Source organism: Kogia breviceps, chromosome 15 (assembly GCF_026419965.1).
Source record: "Kogia breviceps isolate mKogBre1 chromosome 15, mKogBre1 haplotype 1, whole genome shotgun sequence".
Classification (NCBI taxonomy): domain Eukaryota; kingdom Metazoa; phylum Chordata; class Mammalia; order Artiodactyla; family Physeteridae; genus Kogia; species Kogia breviceps.
In genome coordinates, this window is record NC_081324.1 from 816,213 (window position 1) to 841,985 (window position 25,773).

General features: G+C 49.5%; 1 protein-coding gene across 6 annotated transcripts in view; it reads right to left on the reverse strand.

The window, feature by feature from the left end:
- Nucleotides 1–25,773, reverse strand: part of ATP9B (ATPase phospholipid transporting 9B (putative)) — a 205,300-nt gene that overhangs the window by 37,084 nt on the left and 142,443 nt on the right. For all 6 annotated transcript variants that reach the window (XM_059040457.2, XM_067015936.1, XM_067015933.1 and 3 more), the window contains 3 exons: nt 20,997–21,139; nt 8,582–8,694; nt 5,107–5,352 (listed from right to left, as the gene is read on the reverse strand). In XM_059040457.2, coding sequence (XP_058896440.1) covers nt 5,107–5,352; nt 8,582–8,694; nt 20,997–21,139 — 502 coding nt within the window. The remainder of the gene's footprint in view (nt 1–5,106; nt 5,353–8,581; nt 8,695–20,996; nt 21,140–25,773) is intronic.

Sequence of the window (25,773 nt, forward strand, 5' to 3'; positions counted from 1 at the left end):
TGCATCGGCAGGCGGACTCTCAACCACTGCGCCACCAGGGAAGCCGGGGAAGAAATTCTGAAGTAAAAAATTTAAATATGAGATTAGCAGTTTCTATTTAGTTCTGGAAATCTTGGAATCAGTGAAACCCCTCTCTACTGTGAATTCCTAATTTAAGATTTCAAAAGTGTTATAACATAAAAACCTAAAGATAAAAAATCCCAGGTATTTTCAACAAAATTTTTATTTACTTTTGGGAGGTAGTAAGGTAAATAGGTAATACAAGGATTTTTGAAACTTCCAATAAAATTTTCCTTGGGAAACATCTGTGGTCTAAGTTTCCCATGCTCAGGACTGGAAAAGCACATGGTTTCAGTATGTAATCACGTGGAACTTGAGAGAATCTCTAGAATGCTAGACTATGAAGAACAAAGTGCTTAAGCCTTCCTTTGTAAGAAAAAGCGGTGGTGCGTGTCCTCTCAAAGAGCGTCGCCGCGACCCGGTACCTGTCTCAAGGCCGACAGGGCACGGCAGGACGACAGGGGCAGCTCCTGGCGCCCTAAGCACCCAGCCCACCAGCCGAGGCCGCCACGTGTGCTGGGACCACTGAGCTGTGCACGTCCTCCTAGGTTCCCTATCACCCAGTAAATACATCTGGTACACACACACGATTCCAAAAGTCATACTGAGCTGTGGCTGCAGAGATTCTCACACCCCTACTGGTCAACGTCATCTACAAAACAGAGCAGTGGTGATGATGAAGGGGACCCCGAGCTCCCGCCCAGCGCGAAACGGTCTGGGACGTGGCGCCTGCAATAGGCGCCCTGAAGACAGCAGGTGCTTCCACGCCCCCCGCCTTCCCCTCTGTACGACGACTCAGCTACGCTGTGGAGCGACTCAGCCACTGACCACACCGCAGGCAGCCCCGGCTTCCGCGCGCTCGCCTAACACGCCCTGGGAAGAGAGGCGTCGCGATTCACCAAAAGGCATCTAACTCCGAGACGCCACCGGCTGAATCACAGGGACAGCTCCTCCCGGACCAGCTGGGGATGCGGAGACGGGGAGATGCGGTACCGAGGCCCCGTGTCAATGAGGTTTATCTCAGGTCACCACCACACCTTCCGGCCGCCCTCCAAGCGGATCAGCAGCGCTGTCCCCCCACCACGCACAGAGCCCAGGTCCCGGAAGACGGAGTGAAAGCACAGGCTGTGCACGTGACAGGAGCACCGCGCGGCCGGGACACGTCACACGGCGCGGACGACACGTCCGAGGGCACTGGGCGGGCGAAGCTGGCGAGGCCGCAGTCGCTTGAGATCACGTGCAGAGCCGCTGCTTTTCCTTCAGCTTTTTCATTCTTTCTGGTTGAATGCCGAAACTCTGGCTCATTATAAAAGCAGTACGTTTACTGCAACCGCTTCAAATAATAGACAGTGCTTGGAAGACAGAACGTCCCCGTCACAGCCGGCCCGCTAGCTGCTCGAGACCAAGACGAGTGCTGGCGTCGGGCAGAGCTGGACACAGGCCGGGGGCAGAGGTCAGGCCCGTGGGCACCCTGCGAGCGGCCGGACTTGAGCGCCCGCCTCCTGTCTGGAAATCACCATGAGGTCCAGGCCCACCTGGTGGAGCAGGAGGTGTTAGGTAGTGGGCGGGCGCCGCGGGTTCTGGAGCAGACAGCTGCCAGGAAGAGAGCTCCAGGGGCAGTGGTACAGCTGCGTGCAGGAGCCCCCGGGAGTGAACTGGGGGAGGGACGTCTGTCCTGCTGTGTGGCGCCAGGGGGCTGGGCCTGGGGAGATGTCCTCAAGGAAGGTTCCCTCGGCTCCTAACTCTGGACACCAAGACTGGACGTGTGACCCCGAGGTCACAGCACTGCTGACAACCGCAGGGAAAAGAGGAAACGCTGAGTTTCAGTGGAGATGAAGGACCAAGTGGGAATGTTCTCAGCTCTCCATGTTTAAAAAAATCCAAACTTTCATCTTTTTGGCTGTTTTCTCACCACCTATAAGCTCTGACATGACTAAGAACATGTTATCACTTCTAAATCGACAAAACAATAGTGGTGCTGGGAAAACTGGACAGCTACATGTAAAAGGATGAAACTAGAACGTTCTCTAACACCACATACAAAAAAGAAACTCCAACTGATTAAAGACCTAAATGTAAGGCCAAAACCCATAAAACTCCTAGAAGAAAGCATAGGCGGAACTCTCTTTGACATAAATCGTAGCAATATGTTTTTAGATGTCTCCTAAAGCAGAGGAATTGAGAGCAAAAATAAACCAATGGGACCGAATTAAGCTTAAAAGCTTTTGCACAGCAAAGGAGACCGTCAACAAAACAAAAGAAACAACCTACTGAATGGGAGAAAATATTTGCAAGCGATATGACCGGATAAGGAGTTAATATCCAAAACATATAAGCAGCTCATACAACGCCACATCAAAAAACAAACAACCTGATTAAAAAAAGGGCAGAAGACCCGAATAGGCATTTTTCCAAAGACATACAGACGGCCTAGAGGCACATGAAAAGCTGCTCCACATCGCTAATTATCAGAGAAACGCAAATCAAAACCACAATGCGACACCACCTCTCACCGGTCAGATGGCTATCATCAAAAAGACAAGAAACAACAAGGATGTGGAGAAAGGGGAACTCTTGTGCACTGCTGGCGGGAGTGTAAACTGGTGCAGCCATTGTGGAGAACAGTACGCAGGTTCCTCAGAAAGCTAAGAATAGAACTACCATGTGACCCAGCAATTTCACTCCTGGCTCTATATCTGAAAAAAACGAAGACACCAATTCAAAAAGATACATACACCCCAATGTTTGTAGCAGCATTATTTACAATTGCCAAGATACGGAAGCAACCTAAGTGTCCATCAGCAGGATAAAGAACGGATAAAGAAGATGTGGTATCTATATACAATGGGATACTATGCAGCCATAAAAAAAGAATAAAATTTTGCCATTTGCAGCAACGTGGATGGACTTGAAGGGTGTTATGCTAAGTGAAATAAGTCAGACTGAGAAAGACAAATACTGTATGATATCACTTATATGTGGGCAATCTAAAAAATACAACAAGCTAGGAAATATAACAAAAAACAGACTCACAGATATAGAGAACAAACTAGTGATTACCAGTGTGGGGAGGGATAGCGGATGGGACGAGATGGGGGAGGGGAGTAAGAGGTACAAACTATTATGTATAAAATAAGCTACAAGGATATAGTGTACAACATGGGGAATACAGCCAATCTTTTTTAAAAAATAATCTTTTATTTATTTATTTATTTTTGGCTGCATTGGGTCTTTGTTGCTGCATGCGGGCTTTCTCTAGTTGCGGTGAGCAGGGGCTACTCTTTGTTGCGGTGCACGGGCTGTAGGCACGTGGGCTTCAGTAGTTGTGGCGCATGGGCTCAGTAGTTGTGGCTCTAGGGCTCTAGAGCACAGGCTCAGTAGTTGTGGCGCACGGGCTTAGTTGCTCCGCGGCATGTGGGATCTTCCCGGAGCAGGGCTCGAACCCATGTCCCCTACATTGGCAGGTGGATTCTTAACCACTGTGCCACCAGGGAAGAAACCCAGCCAATCTCTTACAATAACTATAAAAGGAGTGTAACCTTTAAAAATTGTGAATCACTAATTATCCTGTACACCTGTAACTTACATGACATTGTACATCAGCTATACTTCAATTTTTTTAAAAAAGGAAATACCTATGTAACTAAAGCTTCAAAAATAAATTTGCTCTCAAAAAATAAAGCCGTGTTAGGAGCTGGTAAATGCCCTGAGCCTGCTGGCGCATTTAGGGTTTATCATTAGGCAGTGAGAACGCCGTAGCTGGCGCCCCTGTGCTTTACACCCTGAGACCGTGAGAGGCGCTGCTGACAGCACTGGTCCTCCCCCCCCCCATATCCTGAAAGCACGTCAAAAGGAAAGATTTACAAGACTCGGTGCTTCTCAGCTGTGGGTGCAACTTACTGGATTTTCAGAATGGAGAAACGTCAGTCCCACCAGGCCTGCTGGGAACTCAGCACTTTTAGAACTGAGCATGCGTATAGAGAATGGCAAGTATGAAAAAAACAAAACAAAACAAAGCTAGTGGTCCGCGGGATGTGTAGACAGGGCTAAGGACCCGTGCCGGCGGTCCACCTGTAGCCCCCGGGGGTCTGCAGACGAGGCCGTGCGGGCACCTCCGCGAAGGAGAGTACTGTCGTGGAAACCGGAGGAGGGACCCCAGCGGCAACAGCCGAGCAGGGGGGCTGCACAGCACAGAGGAGCCTGCCCGTGGGCAGCAGAGGGGGGCCTGCTGGGCGCAGGGCCAAGGGCTGGGGGAGCGCTGTCAGAGAGGAGGGGCTCTTCTCTTTGGAAACAAACCTGTTAAGGGGATCAGCTGGCTCCTCTCTTTAAGACCTTAGGTCAGAGTTTTTAAAACCTTTGACTGACGGTACTTTTTTGAGAGGTTACTTACTTATATGATCCAGTTTTACAGGATATTTGAAGACGTCTGATGACTTTACAGAATTATCAGAACGCTGAGCGCAAAGGGTGGATGAGAACACTATATGTAAAGTACACTACGATCGTACAGGAAGTGGACAAATTAATTGAATAATAATTTTTATCAACCTAAAAATCAAAGAATGACTGATGTAAAGTCAGAAATGACTCATTTATCACATTTAAGATTTTACCATTTCTGTCTTCTGTAGAGTCTTGAAATTATTTACATCCTAATTCTGTTTTGAAATACATACATCGCATCTAAATTCTGGCAACAATAACTGGAAATGTAACGTGCAAATCTGAAGATTCACTTGGAGAGAAGAGGACACGGGAGGGTGCGGCCCCCAGACCTTACGGAGTTCACAGCTTTCCTGGAACCGACTCGAGGCCGTTCTGGGACGTGTGGGCACATGCCCGCAAGGCCTGCGTCAGGGCAGGGGTCCCACCAGGAGGGATCTGGCCAGATTTCTGGCCTGTGGCGAAAGCCCGCACTGAAAACCACCGTCAAGACCCCTCCTCACCCCAAAAGAAACTCCTCAGGCCCGGAGCCAGACGAGCCCTTGGGGAGGTGCCGTCTGCACCCCGAGCACCCGTCGGAATGGGCCGCTTGGCCCAACTGACCTCATCAGGGCTGGAGGCCTGGTAGGTGCGGTTGTCGTCACTGAAATCCTGGTCGGCCTCGGCGAACTCGGTCTCCCCGGCCGCACCGCGGGCCTCGTACACGGGGGTCACGTTGTGACACAGGGCGACAGCCTTCACGGCCTCGTGGACCCGGCTGCTCACGCTTTTCCTGACCTTGGGCGCTGAGGACTGTGCTTTTCTTGGGGGTGTTGAACTGGCGTTGTTTCCACTGGCCTGAGACTGCATCTGCCAGACACAGGACGCCGAAGAATTAGAGACAGAAGAGCCAACGCTAGGAGGAGTAACATGTATGACTCCGATGGGCTGCTTAGCCTTAGCCAGGACTAAGGAGAACAGCTCGACACGGTTACCTCTGCCATGCACCCCACTGGGGGGACAACTTACCCTTTTATCCTCGTACTACAAAGTGCTTTGACATTTCCCAGTTGTCGAGTAACCAAAATATTTGCTATAATACTCAAAATCTCACCATCTCCTTTGAGTAGATTCTCTGTAACCATGGCATGAATTTGCTAAGTCCTTTCTAAAAGCAAAGTTAAAAACAGAGTGGAATAGGATACTCACAACTGCTCTCATTTCTCTTTAAAAACTGCTGTGCATAAAATGGTATACAGCTGGGCTTCCCTGGTGGCACAGTGGTTAAGAACCTGCCTGCCAATGCAGGGGACACGGGTTCGAGCCCTCGTCTGAGAAGATCCCACATGCCACGGAGCAACTAAGCCCATGTGCCACAACTACTGAGCCTGTGCTCTAGAGCCCGCGAGACACAACTACTGAAGCCCGCGAGCCACAACTACCGAGCCCGCGAGCCACAGCTACTGAACCTGTGCGCCTAGAGCCCGCGCTCCGCAACAAGAGAAGCCACCGCAAGGAGAAGCCCGCGCACCGCAACGAAGAGTAGCCCCTGCTCGCCATAACTAGAGAAAGCCCGCGCACATGAACGAAGACCCAACGCAGCCAAAAATAAATAAATAAAAACAAAAACACATTTATTTTTTTAAAAAAGGTATACAGCTAAAAGCAGGAAAATATGATTATGAACGTTCCCTTAATACTATGAACTCATCCTGCTTTGCAACAGTCTCTGAAGTTAGAGTGTCTGGTTTGTAGATAATAATCATCAGATACAATAATCACTGCAGTGGGAGGAAAAGCGATCCTCCCGTCACATTTCAAAACTGTCCCCTTGAAGCCACCACCCACTCCTGCCGGATGTGCCTGACAGCGCTGGAAGACGTCTCCGCCCGCGTTCGCCTCCTCCGGTGGGGGGGCCTGGGAGGACCCCGACCCCAAGGCCCATCAGACACTTCTCCCCTGAACCTCGGGAGCTCCCGACAACCCTTAGAGAGCCAGGCCCCTGCTTCTGGGCGGCTGCGCAGAGCCCGTCAATTACAGTGCCGGCTGCCGAGGGGCAGCTTCTCCGCTCGGCGGGCGCCCCTTCCAGCCCACGCCTCCGACCCACACCGGCGTCCTGCCTGCCCCGCCGCCAGCACAGCTGAGAAGCGCGGCGGCCTCCTCGCGCCGAGTGTGCCGTGTTTCCTGACGGCTGTGTCGTTTCACTCCACACAAAGCCCACTCACGATCACGTCCTCATCACCAAATGCTTCCAGTGCGTAAACACGATCGGGTTACACAAGATCTGTGTTACGTTACTGTGGGCCTAGCAGACTATTGTCATCTTAATAATGAAACGTAAGAATAAAATCAGTTTCACGTAAACGGACTGTCTGCCCAGCTAACCAACACACAGCTTTTAGTAAAAAGATTTTTAAAATTCTTAGATGGAATACTATCTGCTGTATTTATATGACTCAGCTTTTCTGCTTTTAATTTTTTTTCTAGTAAAATAACTTATTTGGAATTATTAAAATCATATTCATGGGTAATATAAATTAATATTTTTAAAAACAGATGCTACCTGGTGCTATTTAATCTAGACACAGATTACAAGGAGAAGGGAAGTCGTATTCCTTCCCCTTTAAAATATTTTCTTCTATGAATAAATATTCTAGGTTACAAAATACTCTGTATTAAAATGAATGACATCCAAATTAATAAAATGCTTGGTTTTAAGTGTTCATGCACATATGTGTGCTTCTGGACACATATGACCACACATATACTAAATACATACTCATATAAGATTGTTTTCATTTGACAGCATCTCCAAAGTAAAGTACATGCCAGACTGGTGCACATTACAGAACAAAGAGACGGTTTTCACAAAACTGAATATAAGGCTGACAACACACAAGGAGGAAGTGCAGAGGGCAAGGGTCCTTCGGTCCAGGCTTCGTGAAATCTAGTGGGCAACAGAGGCCCGCAAACAGGAAGCTGCCGGCCTCGGCCGGTGAGGGCGCCGGGGTGGCCCAGGGAGCCTGGCGGCAGCGGGGAGACCTCAGAGCCCGTGAGCGCTCGGCACGCGCCGACCCCACACACCTCGCGCAGCTCCTCAGGAGAGAAGAGGCCTCGGGAAGTGGTCCTGAATCGATGCCCTGGGACGGCGGGGTTTGATGACACCGCATCAGTGACCGCAGGCTATACAATGGGTAAGAAGAAACCCAGTGACTGAAACACAAGCCCTACTTGCGAAAGGGACGTGGAAACCACACAGCCGCAAATAAACTGGAAGCTGGCTTCTGTCCCCACCGCTCCATGGTCTCCGCCTGACCTGGGCACCCAGTGGCCCTGACACACGTCACGTCGGGAGCCTGGAAGGTTGGGAGGAGCCCAGCCCAGACGCCCTGGCGGAGAACGGATGCCGTAACCCCCAGGCCGCGCCCTCCCGTGAAAGAAACAATTCCTCTTCCTGTAGAGGCTCCGGCGAAAAAGCCAAGATTGAGGTTTTGTCTTAAAAAAGCAAAAAAACAAACAACAAAAACACCTGTCCTTAGCTCTGAGAGATACAGACTACATATTCACAGATGAACTAATGTGATATTATATTCAAGTTTCACTTCAAAAGAACAATCTGAAGGACAACGGCTTCCATGGAACAGGGTCAGCCGCGCGCTGATAATCGTGGAAGTTGAGGGCAGAAAAATTACGGTTCCTACCTTTGTTTACTGAAAAGGTTAAAAATATGAGAAAGCCTTAGTAATTATGAGGAAAACCAGAGGGACTGTTAAGAAACATATTTGATGCAGGATTCCACTTAATACTCTTAAAAATACTATGTTTACTGAGTGATTTACACAGATAATCCACTGAGAAAATTTAATAAGAATAAACGACTTAAGGTCGTTAAGCCTATGATTATACAGTATAGAAGTTTTAATTTAAAGTCAGTCCAAAAACGGTTTCTTGATTTATAAACGAACGATGAGTAAAGTAACGCCTTAGCATCATCAGAGAAGGTGCCACGTTGCAGGTCAAGCAGGAAACGGGCTCCGCGTCACTCAGCAGCACTGGGTACTTTTGCCAGAAGATCCCCTGCGGGACTGAACCGGCTCACCTGTGAGAAGGAATTCGCGAGCTGGTTCTGGATCTCATCCATTGTGTCCGTCCCGTAAGACACGGTGCCCAGATGCAGCCGCTTAAACACCATCTCGTTCCGGGTGAGGGTTCCTAGGACAGAAGCAGCGAGGACGCCGTCAACTCGGGAGGCCCATGGGGCAGATCGAGGCCGCACCCCCCACGCCCCACGCCCAGGGCCGCCCACGCGGCTCGGCCACCAAAGCGTCCGCCGGCATCACCTGCACTGTGCTTTCATCTCACTAGTGAGGACCAGAGCTTTCTTCCCGGGACGTCAGGTTCCCCTTTCAGTAACTTTTAGTAACGGCAAGGGTTCTGGCTCTGTGGAGAAGGTCTGGACTCTGTCTTCCAGTTCTGAGTCACTGTCTTTGTAACTACACCCTAGAACGCTGCCTAAGAGACCAGTGCGTCGATCCGTTTCAAATAAGTCTATTTAGAAAAATTAAGTATTTTTCATCGAACAGAAACAATGCATTCAGGCCTCGGCATCCACGTGTGTCGTACGGAGAAGAGGTGAGGAAGGAGAGGCGTTTTCTCTCCAGCTGGTCTCTAGCCTGTGAGCCCCGGTGCGGGCCCTCGGCATCTGCCCCGGCACTGCCCACCAACCCGGGCAGGTCAGTTTTAGGTTTCAGCTTCCAATCAAAAGATACACAACCAACTGCAGTGAAGTAACAGCAATGAACAGATGGATAGCAGAGGGAACGCCGTGTATTTCAAAAACTTGGTGAACTTCCATTAAAAGTGGCACATAAGTTCCCAGTGTTATTTATCTTGGGACCCTGGCAGGAGACCCTAAACACCGTGCACTAGCACTTTATATGAAAACATACACGCACATACCCGCACACAGCCTTGGCTGCTCCGGTCTGACAGAAGGCGGGCCCCACGGTGTGGTGCGGGGGAACTCCCTGTGAACGCCGGCACCCCGTGCCACGAGCTGTCCCCGCAACCCTGTCCCCGGGATCTCTGCACGTGTTTCAAAGCACAGGGAAGGGTCACCCACGGGCGCTGACGTAGTTAAGAGTGTGAATATGAACAGAGAGCCACGCGGTCACAGCAAAAGTCGGACCTTATACGTGTCTACGAGACGCCACAGTAACTAACTTTTGTTTTCTTTGGCCCACACAGTGTTGAAAATATAATACAAACTGTTTTCACATCTACCTGTGACTCCGTGCCCATTACTTAGGACTGGTGTTCAAAGCAAGAGAGCTCATTTGACAGGACTCCCCCCAGCACCCAGAGGTTATTTTAAAATAAAGGGAGAATCTATCATTTACAATGACTCTTTAGAGATTGTTTTGGCAAACACTCTCAAAAGAATGTATATGACATATTATCCAGGGTTTCATAAATTTCAAAGAGCAGCTGCTGTCAGGGAAGCTTGTCAGTTTTATAAATTCTGCCTTTTACAAAATTCTATGTAGCCCCTTAAATAAATGGCTCCTTGATTAACAGAATCAAAATTACAGGAGAAGTGCAGTTTAAAGGGGTTTCTCTGGTTATGCCATCCTCATTAAATAAAGAATAACTAACTTAAATACTAGGTTATATTAAATAATGTAGTTAGCAACAAGTCAACCTCCAAATGAAATAAGGAAGTTCTATAAATGCTTTATTTCAAAAACTTGACATGAAAACAACAGTTCTATTATTTACCTATGGTCAAAAGATAATGAAATTTTACATTGATTCCTATTAGAATAAGTATGAAGTTTACCTCTATTACATGTGCCCAAATGGACAGTTCTCTGAGAAATGATCAAATGCATTATTTAAATTAAAAATATTTTGCATATCAGATTAATTGACATAATTGAAGAACTTCCTTTCGACTTCTTTTCTCTGATATCCCTTGAATGTGAGGCAGTAACAGGTGGGGAGATGGTAAGTAAGCACACATGCTAAACAGTTTATAAACAGGACTGTGGCTAATGACACTTCTTTTAGCCTGCCTTTTTATCACTAATAACTTAATCTGTGCAGCAAAGTTAAAGAATATTACAACAAACGCCTGCACAGCTCCCACCAAGAATGAACTATTATTTCTCTAGGTTTTTAAAATCACCTCGTACAGGTAAGAAAGACCCTAAATAACGAGGCCCCAGTCCACCCGGCCTTGGGACACGGCCACCATTCTCCAGACACATCAGCAACTCTCACATTCCCACGTGTCTCTAATGAACTTGGAATTCAACCATTCGTTTGGCAAAAACCTCCTTATAAGGCATCACTACATGCTGGGTTCTGGTGGCGCCTCGCAGAGATACTTTAAACTCTCAAGCCTCAGTGCTTGTCTGCAAACTAGAGGAATCACCACCGGTCCCGCATGGATATGGCGAAGAATAAATAAGCATATAAAGTGCCTGAAACACAGAGGGTGAGGGGAACCTGACGGCGTGCCGGGAAGAGGGGCTGCAGGAAGGCACCCATGCAGCCGCCCATGAGGACCCGGGGGGGGGGGGACACGCAGGGGAGGGGCTGGCGGGGGAGCCGAGGGAAAGTGGAGCACAGACGCGCCCGATCTCCAAGATCACGACGTGTGTCGTGCTCCTGGGTTCTGGCTTCGTGCTGGACACCTGGCCGTGCATGAGAGGGACTGGTCCCCATGCTGGTGACAAGGCGGGGGGCGGCTGGCGTGTGCCGAGGTCTGGGTGGGAGTGAAAAGTGTCAAGAGAGACAATCACAACGTCTAAGCGAATCACACGTACGTAATGCAACATGAACGATCTCGTGCTCATCATGTCACAGCTACAGCTTCTGGAAGAAACCTCATGACAGAGGTGCACAGAACGAACCTTCTGCCTCACAACGTGAAACCCACTTGAGGAAGCGGGAGGTGTCTGGGAGGAATAACGCTGTGGCCGCCAGCGACTGTGGGAGCGGACTCAGCGCCCGAGGCCACGGCGGTGCAGCCTTCCGCTCGCGTGGCGCCGCGAGGCCCCTCCCGGGACACGCCGTCCGGCCTGCCGAGTGGCTGGGCCCTCCGGCTGCAGCACGTCGCACTCTCACCTTGGACATCTACCCCTGAAACCCAGCGCGCGCTCGGTAAACGGCAGCAGCTATTTTCACAATGACCTTCCCTGATTCTCACAGCAGCGCTGGAAGGCACGGCCGGGCTGCGGGACCGCGTGTGTGCGGCCAGGACCCGGCGGCCGAGTGCAGGGACCGCTCCTGGGCAGTGTACTTCCTGCGGCGGAAGCCGCCAGGGGACACGCCTGGCCTCTGGCTACACGAAACGCTAGAGGATCGCTATGTAATTATCGTTCCCCAGTTAAAAAAATAACAGCTAGCAGGGATATCACTGAAATGATGGCAAAAAGTAAGAAAAATGTGCTTTTCCATAAGACACATTCTAGTTGAAAGAACACGTGTTACACCTCTTCTCCGCAGTCAACGCTCTTACCAGAGACCGTCTTCCCACTTGCCAACTCGAGAGCGAGCCGTTTCTTTCTGTTTCTCTCTTCCTTCTGAACGATTACAGGTACGCATGGGGGCCAAGGAGGAACAGGAAAAACTTCACAAAGTTTCTGAGATGAAGCTTTTAATCTGATGTTAATATTCACACAGCTCTCCTGGAGGAATTGACAACAAAAGGTTCTCCCGCCGAAGTGAACGACCTGACAGTTACAAGCGTGATTATGGGCCAGTTCTGCTCCAGCAGCCAAGGCGTCCCTGCTGCTCTACTGAGTAGGGGAGCTGATTCGCAGTGAAAAACGTGGATTTGGAGGCCTCCCTGTCCACCGGCCCTCCTTCCTGGAAACACGTGGAAACGCACCCTGGACACCCCGTGTCTCGTGTGTGTGTGCAAGTGCACACCGACAGCCAGAGTAAAGCCAAACGTGCAGGAAATTTCAACTACAAATTTGAGGAAGATGGAATGCCAGGGACTGGAGGTCAGGAATGGTATCTTCCTTCCCACCTTCTGCACTTGTTGACGGGAGCACCGCACACACACAAGTGGACAGAGCAGCGTCGCGACAGGCCTGGCACTATCATCCCTTCCAGAAGGGTCCCAGCCACTGCCCCGTCACAGCTGCAGCCAATCAGAAACACGCCACCTCATCCACGAGCACGTCGTGTTACGAATGAAAGAAGAGCTCTTAAAACAAACACAACCCCAATGCCATCACACCAGAAATGACCCTAACCTCTCAACGTCAGACGGCAAGCCGGTCCTGATTCCCAGCTGCCGCGTCTCCTGTATGTCGGGCTTTTACACTGTGGTTTGAATATGGACCTGGCGAGGTCTCCCAAGCCTCTCTGACCTCCAGCTCTGTCCTCAGAAACTCCCCGAGGGCCTCAGTTCCCCACAGTCTGCACTTAGTGGCTTGTTGGCCCTGGGGCTGATTCATGCGTTCCCTCTAGGCCCGGGATTTGCTGTGATGGCGCTGGACAGAGGCTGCAGAGATGGCTCTGGAGCCCACGATGCATGCGGGGTGGACAGAGGGGGGGCGGTTCTCTATCAGGAGCATGACATCTCCCCGCCGCCCCGCCGCGGGCAGCGGTCAGTCCCCAGGCCCGTAAATCCGCCCTGGGTTTAAAGTGGCATATGCACCCGAGTCAGATCCCCAGAGGTCACTGAAGACAAAAACCCGACACTCCTGGGCTTCCCTGGTGGCGCAGTGGTTGAGAGTCCGCCTGCCGATGCAGGAGACACGGGTTCGTGCCCTGGTCCGGGAAGATCCCACATGCCGCGGAGCAACTAAGCCCATGAGCCATGGCCGCTGGGCCTGTGCGTCCGGAGCCTGTGCTCCGCAACGGGAGAGGCCACAACAGTGAGAGGCCCGCGTACCGCAAAAAAAAAAAAAAAAAAAAAATAACCGACACTCCCGAATGCTGCATCCGCGTGAGTGACAGGTATTTTCCACAGCCAAAGGCACGTGGTTACAGTCGCTCCATTCACAGACGACTTCTAGGCAGGGAATCTGGGGCTGTAGAGTGAGTGCTGCTTTAACACCTTGATTAGCTGTACTGCAAGTGCTAAGGCTCCAGCTTCGACGGTGCTGCTTCACCTGGCTTGTCACTTACTACCAGTCGGAGAAATCGCGAGAGTAATTCCACGTACGGACAAAGATCCCCTGGAAACAGGGCAGGCCAGAGAGCCACCACGGATACATGCAAGCAGACACTAACATACTGAATATATTGTTGCATTTACACATATAGTTTAAAATCATTTAAAAGGTAACTGAGGCCCAGGTTTGAACTACTGCTTTCTCCTTCTGGGTTATGTTTATGAAGCTTTCTGTTTGGGTAGGTACCTGACAGTCCTTTATTCAGTTGCTTAATGGAGGTGGGGAGAATGAAATAGAAAACACATTCAGAATAGCTTCTGAAAACTGAGCAAGTTAGAAAGATGACATTTTAGTGCTTACTTTTATGTCTCTGATCCACGTGGAGCTACTTTTTGCACGTGGTGTGTGGATATGCAGTTTTCTCAGCACCGTTTGTTAAAAGGACTGCTCTTTCCCCATGGAGTATCTTGGCGCTCTGCTGAAAACCGACTGACTGCACGAGTCAGATTTTCTCTCCCGGACTCTCACTTCTGTCCCCTTGGCCCTGAAACCTACCCGCCCAGCAGCACCATGGCGTCTGGATCGCTGTAGCTCTGCAGTACATTTTGAAATGAGGAACTGGTGAGTCCTCCAACTTTGTTCCTTTTCCAAGACTGTTTCAGCTACACTGGGTCCCTCATATTTCCGTATGAATTTTAAGATCACCTTGTCAATTTCTGCAAAGGCGGCAGCTGGCATTTTAACAGGGATGGGGCAGAATCTGCAGATCAAGTTGCGAAATACTGTTTCCATTTTAATACTATGAAGTACTGATTTTATCTTTTGGTGCTATTGTCGATGGAATTGTTTTTTTAATTCTCTTTCTGGACAGTTCATTGCTAGTTTATAGAAATAAAATTCTTTTTTGTATGTTGATCTTGTATCTTAAACCTTACGAAACTCATTTATTGGATCTAATAGATTTTTAGGGGATTCCTTAGGATTGTCTACACGAAGACCATGTCACACACAAAGAGACAGTTTTACTCTCCTTCACAATATGGATGTCTTTTTCTCTTTCTTGCCTAACTGCCTTGGCTGGAACCTTGAATGTTTACGGCAGTGTCACTCATCATAGACAAGAAAACCAAAACAACTCTCTAATGTCCATCAACTGATAAATGGATAAATAAAATGTGGTGTATCTGTGCAACAGAATGTTACTCTGGAATGAAAAGGAAGCGATTACAACACGGATGAACCTCGAAAATGTTAGGCTGAGCGAAAGAGGCTGGTCAGAAAAGGCCACATATCGTATGGTTCCATTTCTGTGAAATGTCCAGAACAGGCAGATCTATTGAGGTAGAAAGGAAATTAGGGGTTACTAGGGCTGGGAGGAGGGGACGGGGAGGGTGGGGATGATGGCCGACGTGGACCGGGCGGGGGTGTGCAGAGACCAGACACTGGAAACTCAGGCGGTCGTGAAGGCTGCTCAGAAGCTACACCAAACGCTAAGGGTGACACAGCCTGACCTCTGTCACTTGAACCCAACACTGCGTAGTGATGACTCTGGCGTCTTCCAAGTTTCTAAGTTGCTAATAAATCATGTTTTCAATGATACATTTGAACAAATGACTAGCGCTCCTCATCAAATAAATAATAAAATATTAGTTATTTTGCCAGTCGAGTAAATGTACTCACATCCTGTTGGGTTGAAGAGATTGGAATATTTATGCAGACAGTCCTTCATGTGTCACATGTAATTACTTAACATATTAAGATGAATCATCAAAATATTTTTAAAATTTCAGTGGTGTTTTTACTCTGCAGCTGACTCTGTAAAGTGCTGAGCGGGAAGGTCAGTGCTAGTCTTGGGCTTTCTGTGCCCTCCTGACAGCAGGTAAGTATAAGAGTCTACTGGTTACTAAAGAGTCAGCAATGCGAAATGATTTTTCAAGTCTTATCTTAAATGTTTTCATGATTCCAGCCAGTTGAGAGTTTCCACAATTTCTGTCATCTTAATACAATAAAAGTTAAGATGTCCCAAATCTAAAATGTGGAAAAGGGCAGGTACTGAGCGAGGCGGGCAGCTGCCTCACAGAGATCTGATCACCATGGCAGCTCTGTGGACAGAAAATGTGACAAAAGGTTTGTCTGTGATTCCTGGAAAGAACAAAAAAAAAAAGGCTGTAGCTCTTTAACAAAGCAGTTTTTTGGACTACAATGAGCTAACCAGGCGAAAAGAAAATTAGTTTCCAAAGAAAGAGTCCTGCGAGCACCATTCTCCGGGTGACGACGGATGTGCTTCACAGCCACGCAGAGGAGGCGTCGGAGAAGCAGACGCAAAGCTTTCTGGTCAAACCTTCCTGGGCTGTGATCTGGCCTCAGACCGATACTCCGCAGGCCGCAGAGGAGCGGCTGTCACCTGCACCTGGCAGGTCTTTCTGCAAAGACTCTGGTCAAGCAAAGTGACAAGGACACGCAGCCAACGGCTGTATTGAAACACGGTTACGTAGACCTTACGGTGCAGGAATGGAAACAAAACTTCTAACAAGTGATGACTAATTTACCAGACTGCAGAGTGTGCATCCGTTTAAAAATTATTCGACATTCTTTGATGCGGACTCACATATTCTCTCTGCGGTGTGTGAGGCTTTCTCAAAAGACCACGAGCCCCGCGCTGCTGGCATCCGTATGTGTGTGCTACCTCGACGGGCCCAACACCCCAAACTTCAGTCTCGCTCACATCCAGGCCCCTGCGTCAGCAGACAGCTGCATCAGCGAGGCTGTGCACGCCCATCGTAACTGAGGCCCCAGTCGCGGCCACCAGGCAGGAGAGGCTGCAGTGGTCCTCCAGTCGAAGGGCACCAGCACACACCCCGCTGCGTGTGTGCGCACTGACTGGCACACACGTGGTCTGGTGCCCTTGGAAACCATGGAAACAGCACTTCCCCGCCACGACGAGGCCGTCCTATGAAACTCACACGTGACTCGAGTCTAAACAACGTGGCGTATTGGGTAATGGATGCTATAATTAAAATGCGTCGGAAAACCTGTTGTTTCAGTGGGTGTTTCAGGAATGGCTTTGTTCTACACGAAGATAAAAACTAACAAAGGAATTAATGTATTGCTTTTAATGGGCTGCACCTGAGTCAAGTTTTAACATTTATGCATCCTCGGCAGCATTGTCCTCAAACAATGGCATTGTCGGGTAGCCAGGGAGGAGGTGGAGGTCCTCCCAGCAGGTTCAGCGCAAACGATCTGTCTGGGTTCAGCATCGTTTGCGCGTTGAGCACATAACGCCTAGTATTTCTGGTCAGCGTCAATACGCTCTGCATCCTGGCAGTTCACAGATGTCTACGCTTGTCGAATGAATTACTTTATGTTTCACGCACTGGTGGCCGCAGATGTGTCACTATAGCAACATCATTAATTTCAGATCTTACCGGAAACGTGCACTCCAATCAAACCTAATTATAGCACATCGCTTTCTTGTCCACGAGAAAGAAACCAGAATGCAATTACTGGGATACTTCACTTTCTATTCTGCTGTGGCAAATAAGAGACACCGTGATGGACGCTTCTCGTCAGAAAGCTTATCGATGAAGCACAAACCCAATTTACTGCCGCGGGAAGGACCACCTCCCAGTTTCGGGAGCCACGTAAGGCTCCTGACAACAGCTCATTCCTAACCTTCTCGGCTGACGCTTGGGCCACTGAGACGCTTGCAGACTGCCTCCCGCCCCTGCCTCTGACGTGGACAGGAGGCGCTCACAGCCGGCGGCGTCTTGGGGTTACTGAGAAGGGCCTGAAAAAAATTCTAGACCAAAAAATTCAAACAAACCTCCGCACGGCTTCAACATCAGGAACAGATGACTTCTAGCATAAAAAGGCCTTTTAGGAAATGAAATGCAAAATATTTTCTCTAATATATTTAATATAAATTTTCTGTGATTAAAAAAAATCTCAGGAACCAAGATTATTTATTAAGCTAAAACTTTAAGAAGCGATGTTCTTGCCTTTTAAAAGTAGCAGAGTGAAATGTGGGAAAAATGAGACTTTGTCTTTATGACTCTGGGCAAAAACCACTTATCCTTACCCTGAATGTAACTCCAATTCAACAAAGAAAAATGGAGGAGCTACAGAACAATAAACCCATTATTGTTTAAAATGCAAAAGAGAAGTTAGCCTTTTAAGGACAAATAATGTCACAAAACCTTTACTTACTGATATCAAACAGTCAGACACAGAGCCTTGAGTTTACTGTGTGTTCTCAGGCATGTGCTTTCTGTTTGTAAATTTAAGATGAAATAATAGGTCAATATCATTCTAGGACCATTACATGCAGATTTAAAATGGCCACAAGAGGACTTCTGGTCCAGACCAGACCTGCTTCCCCCCGATAAGGACGACCATGAGCTCAGGAATGGTGCAGGAGGTGCCCATAGGAGGTGCCCGCAGGAGGTCTCTGGAAGGTGGGAGGAAAGGCGGCTGGTGGGCCCCAGGCCCGAGGATGAGCCCAGGCCTGCGTCCGGCATCCCTGCCCCCAGCCCTCCCCCTGCTCAGCGTTTCCCCGCGGCGCCCGTCCATGCGGAGGTAAATGCCTGCACTCCGTGCCACGGCTGTGTGTTCTCGTAAGAACATGCCACAGTGTGCTGTCGTCCGGTGTTGACTTTCTCTGTGTCACACCCAGACTGTTTGTTCTTGTGGCCAGAACATTGCTGTGAACATCCTGGTGCAGACGCTTCTTTGGGGAACAGACACTGGGCCAAAATGCCCAAGACCCGCTTTACAAGGCGGTCTGCCAGGCGCCGCGCCCACCAACAGTGAGTAGGACTCCCCCATTCGTCCTGTACTTGCAGACACGTCAGATTTTTAATGCGGGAGGAATGACACGTTCATTGCATTGAGGTGTCCTACTCACGAGAACAGGGTGTCCACCCATTTAATCAGGTCTCAGTAAAAGGTCGTTCAAAATTTAAAAACATACATCCGCATGGTTCTTACCCATTTCTTGTTAAAACTTATTTCTAATTACCTTATATTTTTTTGTTGCTACGCTAATTGCCATTTCTAGAATTAAGTGTCCCAGTTGTTGCTGGCATAGAGAAATGCAGTTTAATTTTGAATATTGAGTTGATACATGTAATTGAACTCTCTTACAATTCTAGAAATTTTCCTGATGGTTCTTTTGGGTTTCTATGTAAAAAAATCATTGAATTTGTTTTCTTTGGGAACAGCTCGCCTGGTTGAATTGGACTTTGATCTCATCTTGGTGGCTCCCGGTTTCTGACTGTATGTATCCACAGAGGCCAGGCTGCCCGGTGCTGTAAGCCAGGGGCTCGGGGCGGCCCTCTCTTGAGGTGCAGCCTGCTGACCCCCTGTATCTCGCTGCAGATCCTTGTTGGCTAAGAATTTAGCATCTCCCCAGGACTCCGTTCTGGGGACATTTTCTTACATTTCTGTAGCATCTCTTCACGAGCCATTTTGAGTTTGGGTTTGCTGTGTTCCTGCTTCTCCATCAAACAAATTCCAATTTCTGGATCATCTAATGGCACTTTTGCTTGATTTCTAGTACCGTTAAAGATTTATCCTTTAAAGTTTTTCCCGTCTGTGCAGTGAGTTGGGAAGGCATTTTCTCTGTCTGCCTTCTTGACCCTGAGGCCCTCAAGTTGTTATTTCCGAGTTATTTTGATTTATGGAGCATTACTTTACGGGTCAATTCCTCAATGTCCCACCAAGACACGTGTCCTAAGGAACACCAAATATGATCCAACAACTGGAGTTTGACTGAACTGCAGTAAACTTACAAATTCCTTATGAAGGCTGGCTGCTATAGAATACTGCATTTTCACATTCGGGACAGGGTGCATCTCTCCACCAATGCCAGTCTTCCACATTTCTCTGTGAGGTCGGGTCACTTTCTGCACGCATGCCCTTAGGTTCCCCAAGTTTATGTCCACATGTTTTACATGCACTTGAGCTATCGTGAATGGGATCTTTCTTCTTCAGTCTAGTCTACACAGAAGGGAGCTATTTTTACTGCTATTTTAATTTGTAAGCTGCCACTTTACTGATTTCTTATTTTTAGCAGTTCATTTCCTTGGTTGGTCATTCTATCTGTAAATATCTATTTCTTCTTTTGGTTGTGGATCTTCTATTTCCCGTCTCACAGCAGTGGCTGGAGTAATAAATGTTAAACCAAAGCATGGTACAGATTAGTCTTTCTTATTCCTAACTATAGTGAGAACTCTTCTAATATTTTATTACTTCTAATATTTTATTAAAAATAAAGTTTTAAATTTTATTCGAGACATATTTTCTTTACTGTTTATATAAATATTCTTTTATTTCTGGTTCGCTAAGAATTACTAGGAATTTACACCACGAATCAACAAATCAAAAAGGGATTTTTAACCCTTAGATACGGCTCTTGTTATAGTTCTGGATTCAATTTGTCTTTTACTTGTTATGTTACGGATTGACAAGAATTCTCTGATGAAAGAAAGAAAAAAATGAAATAAGGACAAAGAGAATTTGGAGCATGCCACCTTAGGGTGGCATAAATCATTTGTGGTGCAGCTCTTTAGGAGAATTTCACTGTGAAAATACCAAATTCACATATCTTATTGTTATTTTCTTCTAATAGCTCATAACTATCATTCTATAATAAACAAGCCCTCTTTGCTCTTAAGAAGCAAATAGAGAGGTGTAATACAGGTAGTTAAATAAAACAAAAACAAAACTGTAAGGCTGTAGAAAGTTCAAAATACAGAAATATGCCTTTTAAATCTCTAAGAATGTCACATTTTGCTAATTCTGATGATACTCTTATGTTGGAAGATGATTAGCTGGAGACCAGTTTCAAGGGCTGAGTCTGGGGAGTTTCTTTTATTTAATTTAATTAATTTATTTTTTGGTCTTCGTTGCTGCACACGGGCTTTCTCTAGTTGCGGCGAGCAGGGGCTACTCTTGGTTGCGGTGCGCGGGCTTCTCACTGCGGTGGCTTCTCCTGTTGCGGAGCATGGGCTCTAGGCGTGCGGGCTTCAGCAGTTGTGGCATGCAGGCTCAGTGGTTGTGGCTCGCGGGCTCTAGAGCACAGGCTCAGTGGTTGTGGCGCACAGGCTTAGCAGCTCCGCGGCATGTGGGATCTTCCCAGACCAGGGCTCGAACCCGTGTCCCCTGCATCGGCAGGCAGATTCCTATCCACTGCGCCACCAGGGAAGCCCCGAGTCTGGGGAATTCTAACCGTGAATTCAATACTCTGTTTCTCTCTCTCTCTCTCACACACACACACACACACACACACACACACCCCATAAACGTGTGTGGGCACAGACACGCCAGGATCCCCCCGCCACTACATGCCTCCAGAGGTGAACGCGCGGACAGTGGTACCTGTCTTGTCGGTCAGCAGGTACACCAGGCGCCCCAGCTCCTCCGGGATGGTGCTGGTCCGGACCACTGTGCCAGGAATATTCTCATCTTTCATAATCATCCACCCGTAGGCGGCTTTTCCCATGTCCAGGTTCACACGCAAACTGCCAAAGAAAACCCATCGCGGTCATTAGTGTGATCCAACAGCTCACGCCCAGGTTTTCCATATACATTTATTTACTTAAAGGCACTCTTGAATTGATATGGAGTAAACAGATCATATTGGATTTTAGACTGTAAGATAAATGAGCGTGTTGACATCTGTGTCCACAGGCCTCTTTCCAGCCCAGAGGGTGTTCGCAGGTGCCCGTGAAGCAGGTGCTCCTACGTGGCCCTCCTGCCCGGCTCGCGCCGGCTGCCGAACCCGGGAAAGGGGGACACGGCGAGGCTCCCCATCCAGGCTCAAAGGGGAGAGCGCCACGTGGAAGGAAGTCACCGGCCTTCCTGGGCATCAACATCTGAAACGGGTCTGGATATCTGGCCCGTCACTTGACAAAAACAAAGAAGCGTCCCCAGCATGATGGCGCCCTGCGGGAGGGGAACAGGCTCCAGGGGGAGCGCCGGGCAGGCGGAAGGCCCTCTGAGCGCGCGAGCCCCTGGGCCACGCCCTGAGACCAGAGGACCAGAGAGGCTGAGAGCGGGGGCGGGGCCGGCCCGCCTCGCGGAGCCTGGACTTCAGGGTCAGAGCCACGACCCCCGAGCAGGCTGGGCCACGGCCCGAGTTACGCTCTACGGTGGACCGTCCCGCACCCGTCCCGCACGCGCTGCTCTGCTGGGGTGACCGGTGTCCACGGCACCAGCACCTGTAAGCTGCCCTCCGACACGACGCTGACCGTCTCCTTCCACCGACCAAGAGCCGCTGTGGCCCACCCGTGCCAGGTGCACACACTGATGTTATGTAATTTGATGAAATGAGATTATTAACCGAAATCAAGAGATCTGTTCTTCCACTTCAGTGAAATGGAATGGTTTTGAAAGATTGGATAATGATGAATTGTTTTAAAAAAAACATTTTTAAAAAGGTGTGGGGGTGAGACAAAAAACAAGGAACTTAAATCTTCGGGAAGATTCTCCCCAGACAGATCTGTAAAATCATTTTCCCTCCGCCATAAGGAAGTCCAAAGGGAAATTATAAACCATGCCCTACGAATACCTCTTTGGATGAGGAAAACAACATAGATTTTCAAAACATACTAAAAAAAAAAGGGCCAGAGCTCTACATTAACAGACTGGTGAATGAACATACATCTCTACGAATTAATGTAGAACGTAATGTAAACACGTATGTGTATGATTCGTAGAAATTCGTTTTTCTTGTTGACTCACTTTTAAGCAGCCCCGTCGTGCAGGACGAGGGCAGGCAGTCCAGGAGGAGGGCCTGCAGGACACACCGGCTGAGGCACTCCGCCCGGGGCCTGTGCGCTGCCCTGTGCAGGGTCCGCTGCCCTCTGGCCTCAGCACCCCCGGGACAAGCCTTCTGCGGAGCCCCTGGAGCCATCCAGACCGCGACCGGCGTTGCCCGCCAGCCTGCATCCAGACTCCTCTGCTGCACACGCCTGTCCCCCTCGCGTCTCCCCGCGCACTCCCATCACCTTAGACGTCTACATGTTACTCTTTGACCCAACTTTTCCCCGTGATTCTTTCTCCAAAACCCAAATTCCACATACACAAACTCCTCACGTCTGAAACCTGCTCCCTGGACACCCTTGCGATACCGCCCATCCCCCACGGGGGACAGACGTTGTTCTGTGGGCAGATTGGGGTCCCACGTGGGGCTCCAGACTGCTCACCCCTACTCTGCTTCCAACCAGCAAGGGCCTGAATAAAAGCCCTCTTTCCTTCGATGCCTCTACCACACACCATCATCCTCGCGGCTAACCACAAAGGTGTTCTAAATACGCGTTCAGAATATGAGGGGTTTTAGGGAACTGGGAAACAAAACCAGAGCTTGAGAACCGCAAACGTCAGTGAGGATGTGGGGAAACAGGTATTTTAATGAACTGCAAGTAGAAGCGTAATCCGTGGAGCCACTTAGAGGACCTGGCAGCACGCAGTGAAACGAAGACTGGCCAGCGTGTCCCCGGCCGTGCCTCTTCCAGCCATCAGCCCACCAGGAGAAGCCCCGACGTGCGCCCGGCAGCACGTACCAGGGTGCCGTCCGCGCGGCACCGATCGTGAAAACGTCCAGGCCGCCCAGCAACAGTTCAGTTAAAATTGGGGCAATGGCAAATCAAGGTACAAATACACTTAATACAATCACATTTATGAATTTTTAAAAAATATACAAAACCGGGCTTCCCTGGTGGCGCAGTGGTTGAGAGTCCGCCTGCCGATGTGGGGGGCGCGGGTTTGTGCCCCGGTCCGGGAGGATCCCACGTGCCGCGGAGCGGCTGGGCCCGTGAGCCGTGGCCGCTGAGCCTGCGCGTCCGGAGCCTGTGCTCCGCAACGGGAGAGGCCACAGCAGTGAGAGGCCCGCGTACCACAACCCCCCCGCCAAAAAAATATATACAAAACTGTATACTGTTCACGGGTCCCACCATATGCACCAAGGCCATAAAAACATGGACAGAAAGGACCCACCCCAATTTCAGGAGAAAAATCACCTCTGGGAAAGGCAGGAGCAGAGAGAGGGAAGGTCCATGACTTTATGACATCTACCTTCTTAAAAAGAAAAAGGATCTGAACAAAGACTGAACATGTTAAATCTATGACAAACACAAGGGCATTTGTCACTAGACTCTGGACCTTTTACTTACCTTAGAAATTTCATAATTTATGACTGTATAGTAAGATTGCAACTTAAAACAAATGGTGGTCCATCCTACCTTGGACAGTTTTGTTGCAATCCTGCCTGAAAGCACAGGACTGGAATAGAGTCCTTCCAAGCCTGGAATTCTAAAGAGCCCCCTGTAAGGACGTGCACTAAGAACATACCACCGCAGGGAGGGCTGCTTGCTAGCTGTTCCCAGAGCAGCTCTCTCTGTATACCAGGTGTGTCAAAAATGTTCAGCTGTGTCTAATTTTTTTTACATAGAATATTTTTATTTACAAGATTTTTATTTCATTTGATTAAAAGAATGCACAAGCATGAAATGCAAAATATAAGTGCGGCAAAGAGAGTGAAATCTGGCTAACGAAAAGCAGAAAATCACAGACACCCAGGGGTGTGCAGGTAGGCAGGCAGACGCACCCAGCAGCGTGGAACCATACCGCACTGAAGCGACAGGGCCCGGCCCGGGGAAATGTGCCGCGGCTCGAGCTAACGCTGAGATGCCCCCAGGAGGAAGCCAGCACGGGAGCAGCCCATGAACCAGGAAGGGCTCCGAGGGTTTCAGCGAAAAGTAAGCACTACCAACAAATGAGAGGCCCCTTAGCAACGGTGAAAACAGGGCCTAGATTTAGAAGTAAGAAAATTTCATTTGTTCAAGAGGCTAGACTTCGGAGAGCCACTGAAGAAAATATCAAATCGCAGTGAGGAACCAAACACCTGGCACAGGGGTGTGGGCGCCACTGCCCCTCAAGGCAGGACGCTGACCGTGGGCGGAGGCCACTTTTACGGCAGGTGGGACACGAAAACGCGGGTGGGCGAGCGGCAGCCCCTCCGCGCGCCTCCGAGGCAGACGGTTGAAGCCCTTCGGTCAGCAAGGAGGCCTCAGCCGCAGACAGTCGCCAGGTGGAGTGAGGACAGAGGAACGGCACCTTCGTACACGTGACCAGCCAGGCCTCGCTCGTCCTCATTACCCGTCAGACCCAAGACCGCTCAGGCAGGCTTCAGCTTCTGCCAGGAGGTCTGCGCCCGACTCATTTCCATCAGGACAGCAGCAGATAGGACGGACCAGCTGCACGCGGTGAGCTGCTCGTGTCCAACCCCGTGACCTGCCTATTAACACACGCACACTTGGAAGGCCAGCTTAAGGGGTCAGTCAGCGAAGAAAGTCTGCAGGTGAGTCAAAGAAATTAAAATAAAAGAATCACAATTCATTTGTCTGTAACTTTCATATCTTATACATTATAATACCTGTACTGGTCAGAAAGAAAATCTTGAACTGACAGCGACACAGACCTTGTAAAGCAGCCCCTCGCTACCTCTTGGCTCTTCCTGATCCTGCTAGGAGGGTGAGGACAAGGCCTGCGCAAGATGACCTGCAGGGAGAGCGCCGCAGTCCCCGGGCCTCCCCTGCCCCGGGGGCGCTGGTCCAGGAGATGCCATCGCCCGCACACAGCACCTGGCTTGTGTGAGCCCCAGGGGTCTCCCATCAGCTGTGGGGAGGCGCCCGGAGGGGTGGCCAGCCAGGAGGAAAGGCTGGCAAAGTACTGGGGAGTGTCCTGCCAACAGGTACTAAGTAGAGGCCGCCCAGAAGAGTTCAGGGTGCGAGGAAGGTTGGAAGAGAAAAAGAAGGATTTTACAGGACTCCTCTGGTGGCGCAGTGGTTAAGAATCCGCCTGCCAATGCAGGGGACACGGGTTCGAGCCCTGGTCTGGGAAGATCCCACGTGTCGCGGAGCAACTAAGCCCGTGCGCCACAACTACTGAGCCTGTGCTCTAGAGCCTGCGAGCCACAACTACTGAGGCCACGAGCCACAACTACTGAAGCCCACAGGCCTAGAGCCTGTGCTCCGCAACAAGAGAAGCCACTGCAAGGAGAAGCCCGCGCACCGCAACGAAGAGTAGCCCCCGCTCGCCGCAACTAGAGAAAGCCCGTGCACAGCAACAGAGACCCAATGCAGCCAAAAATAAA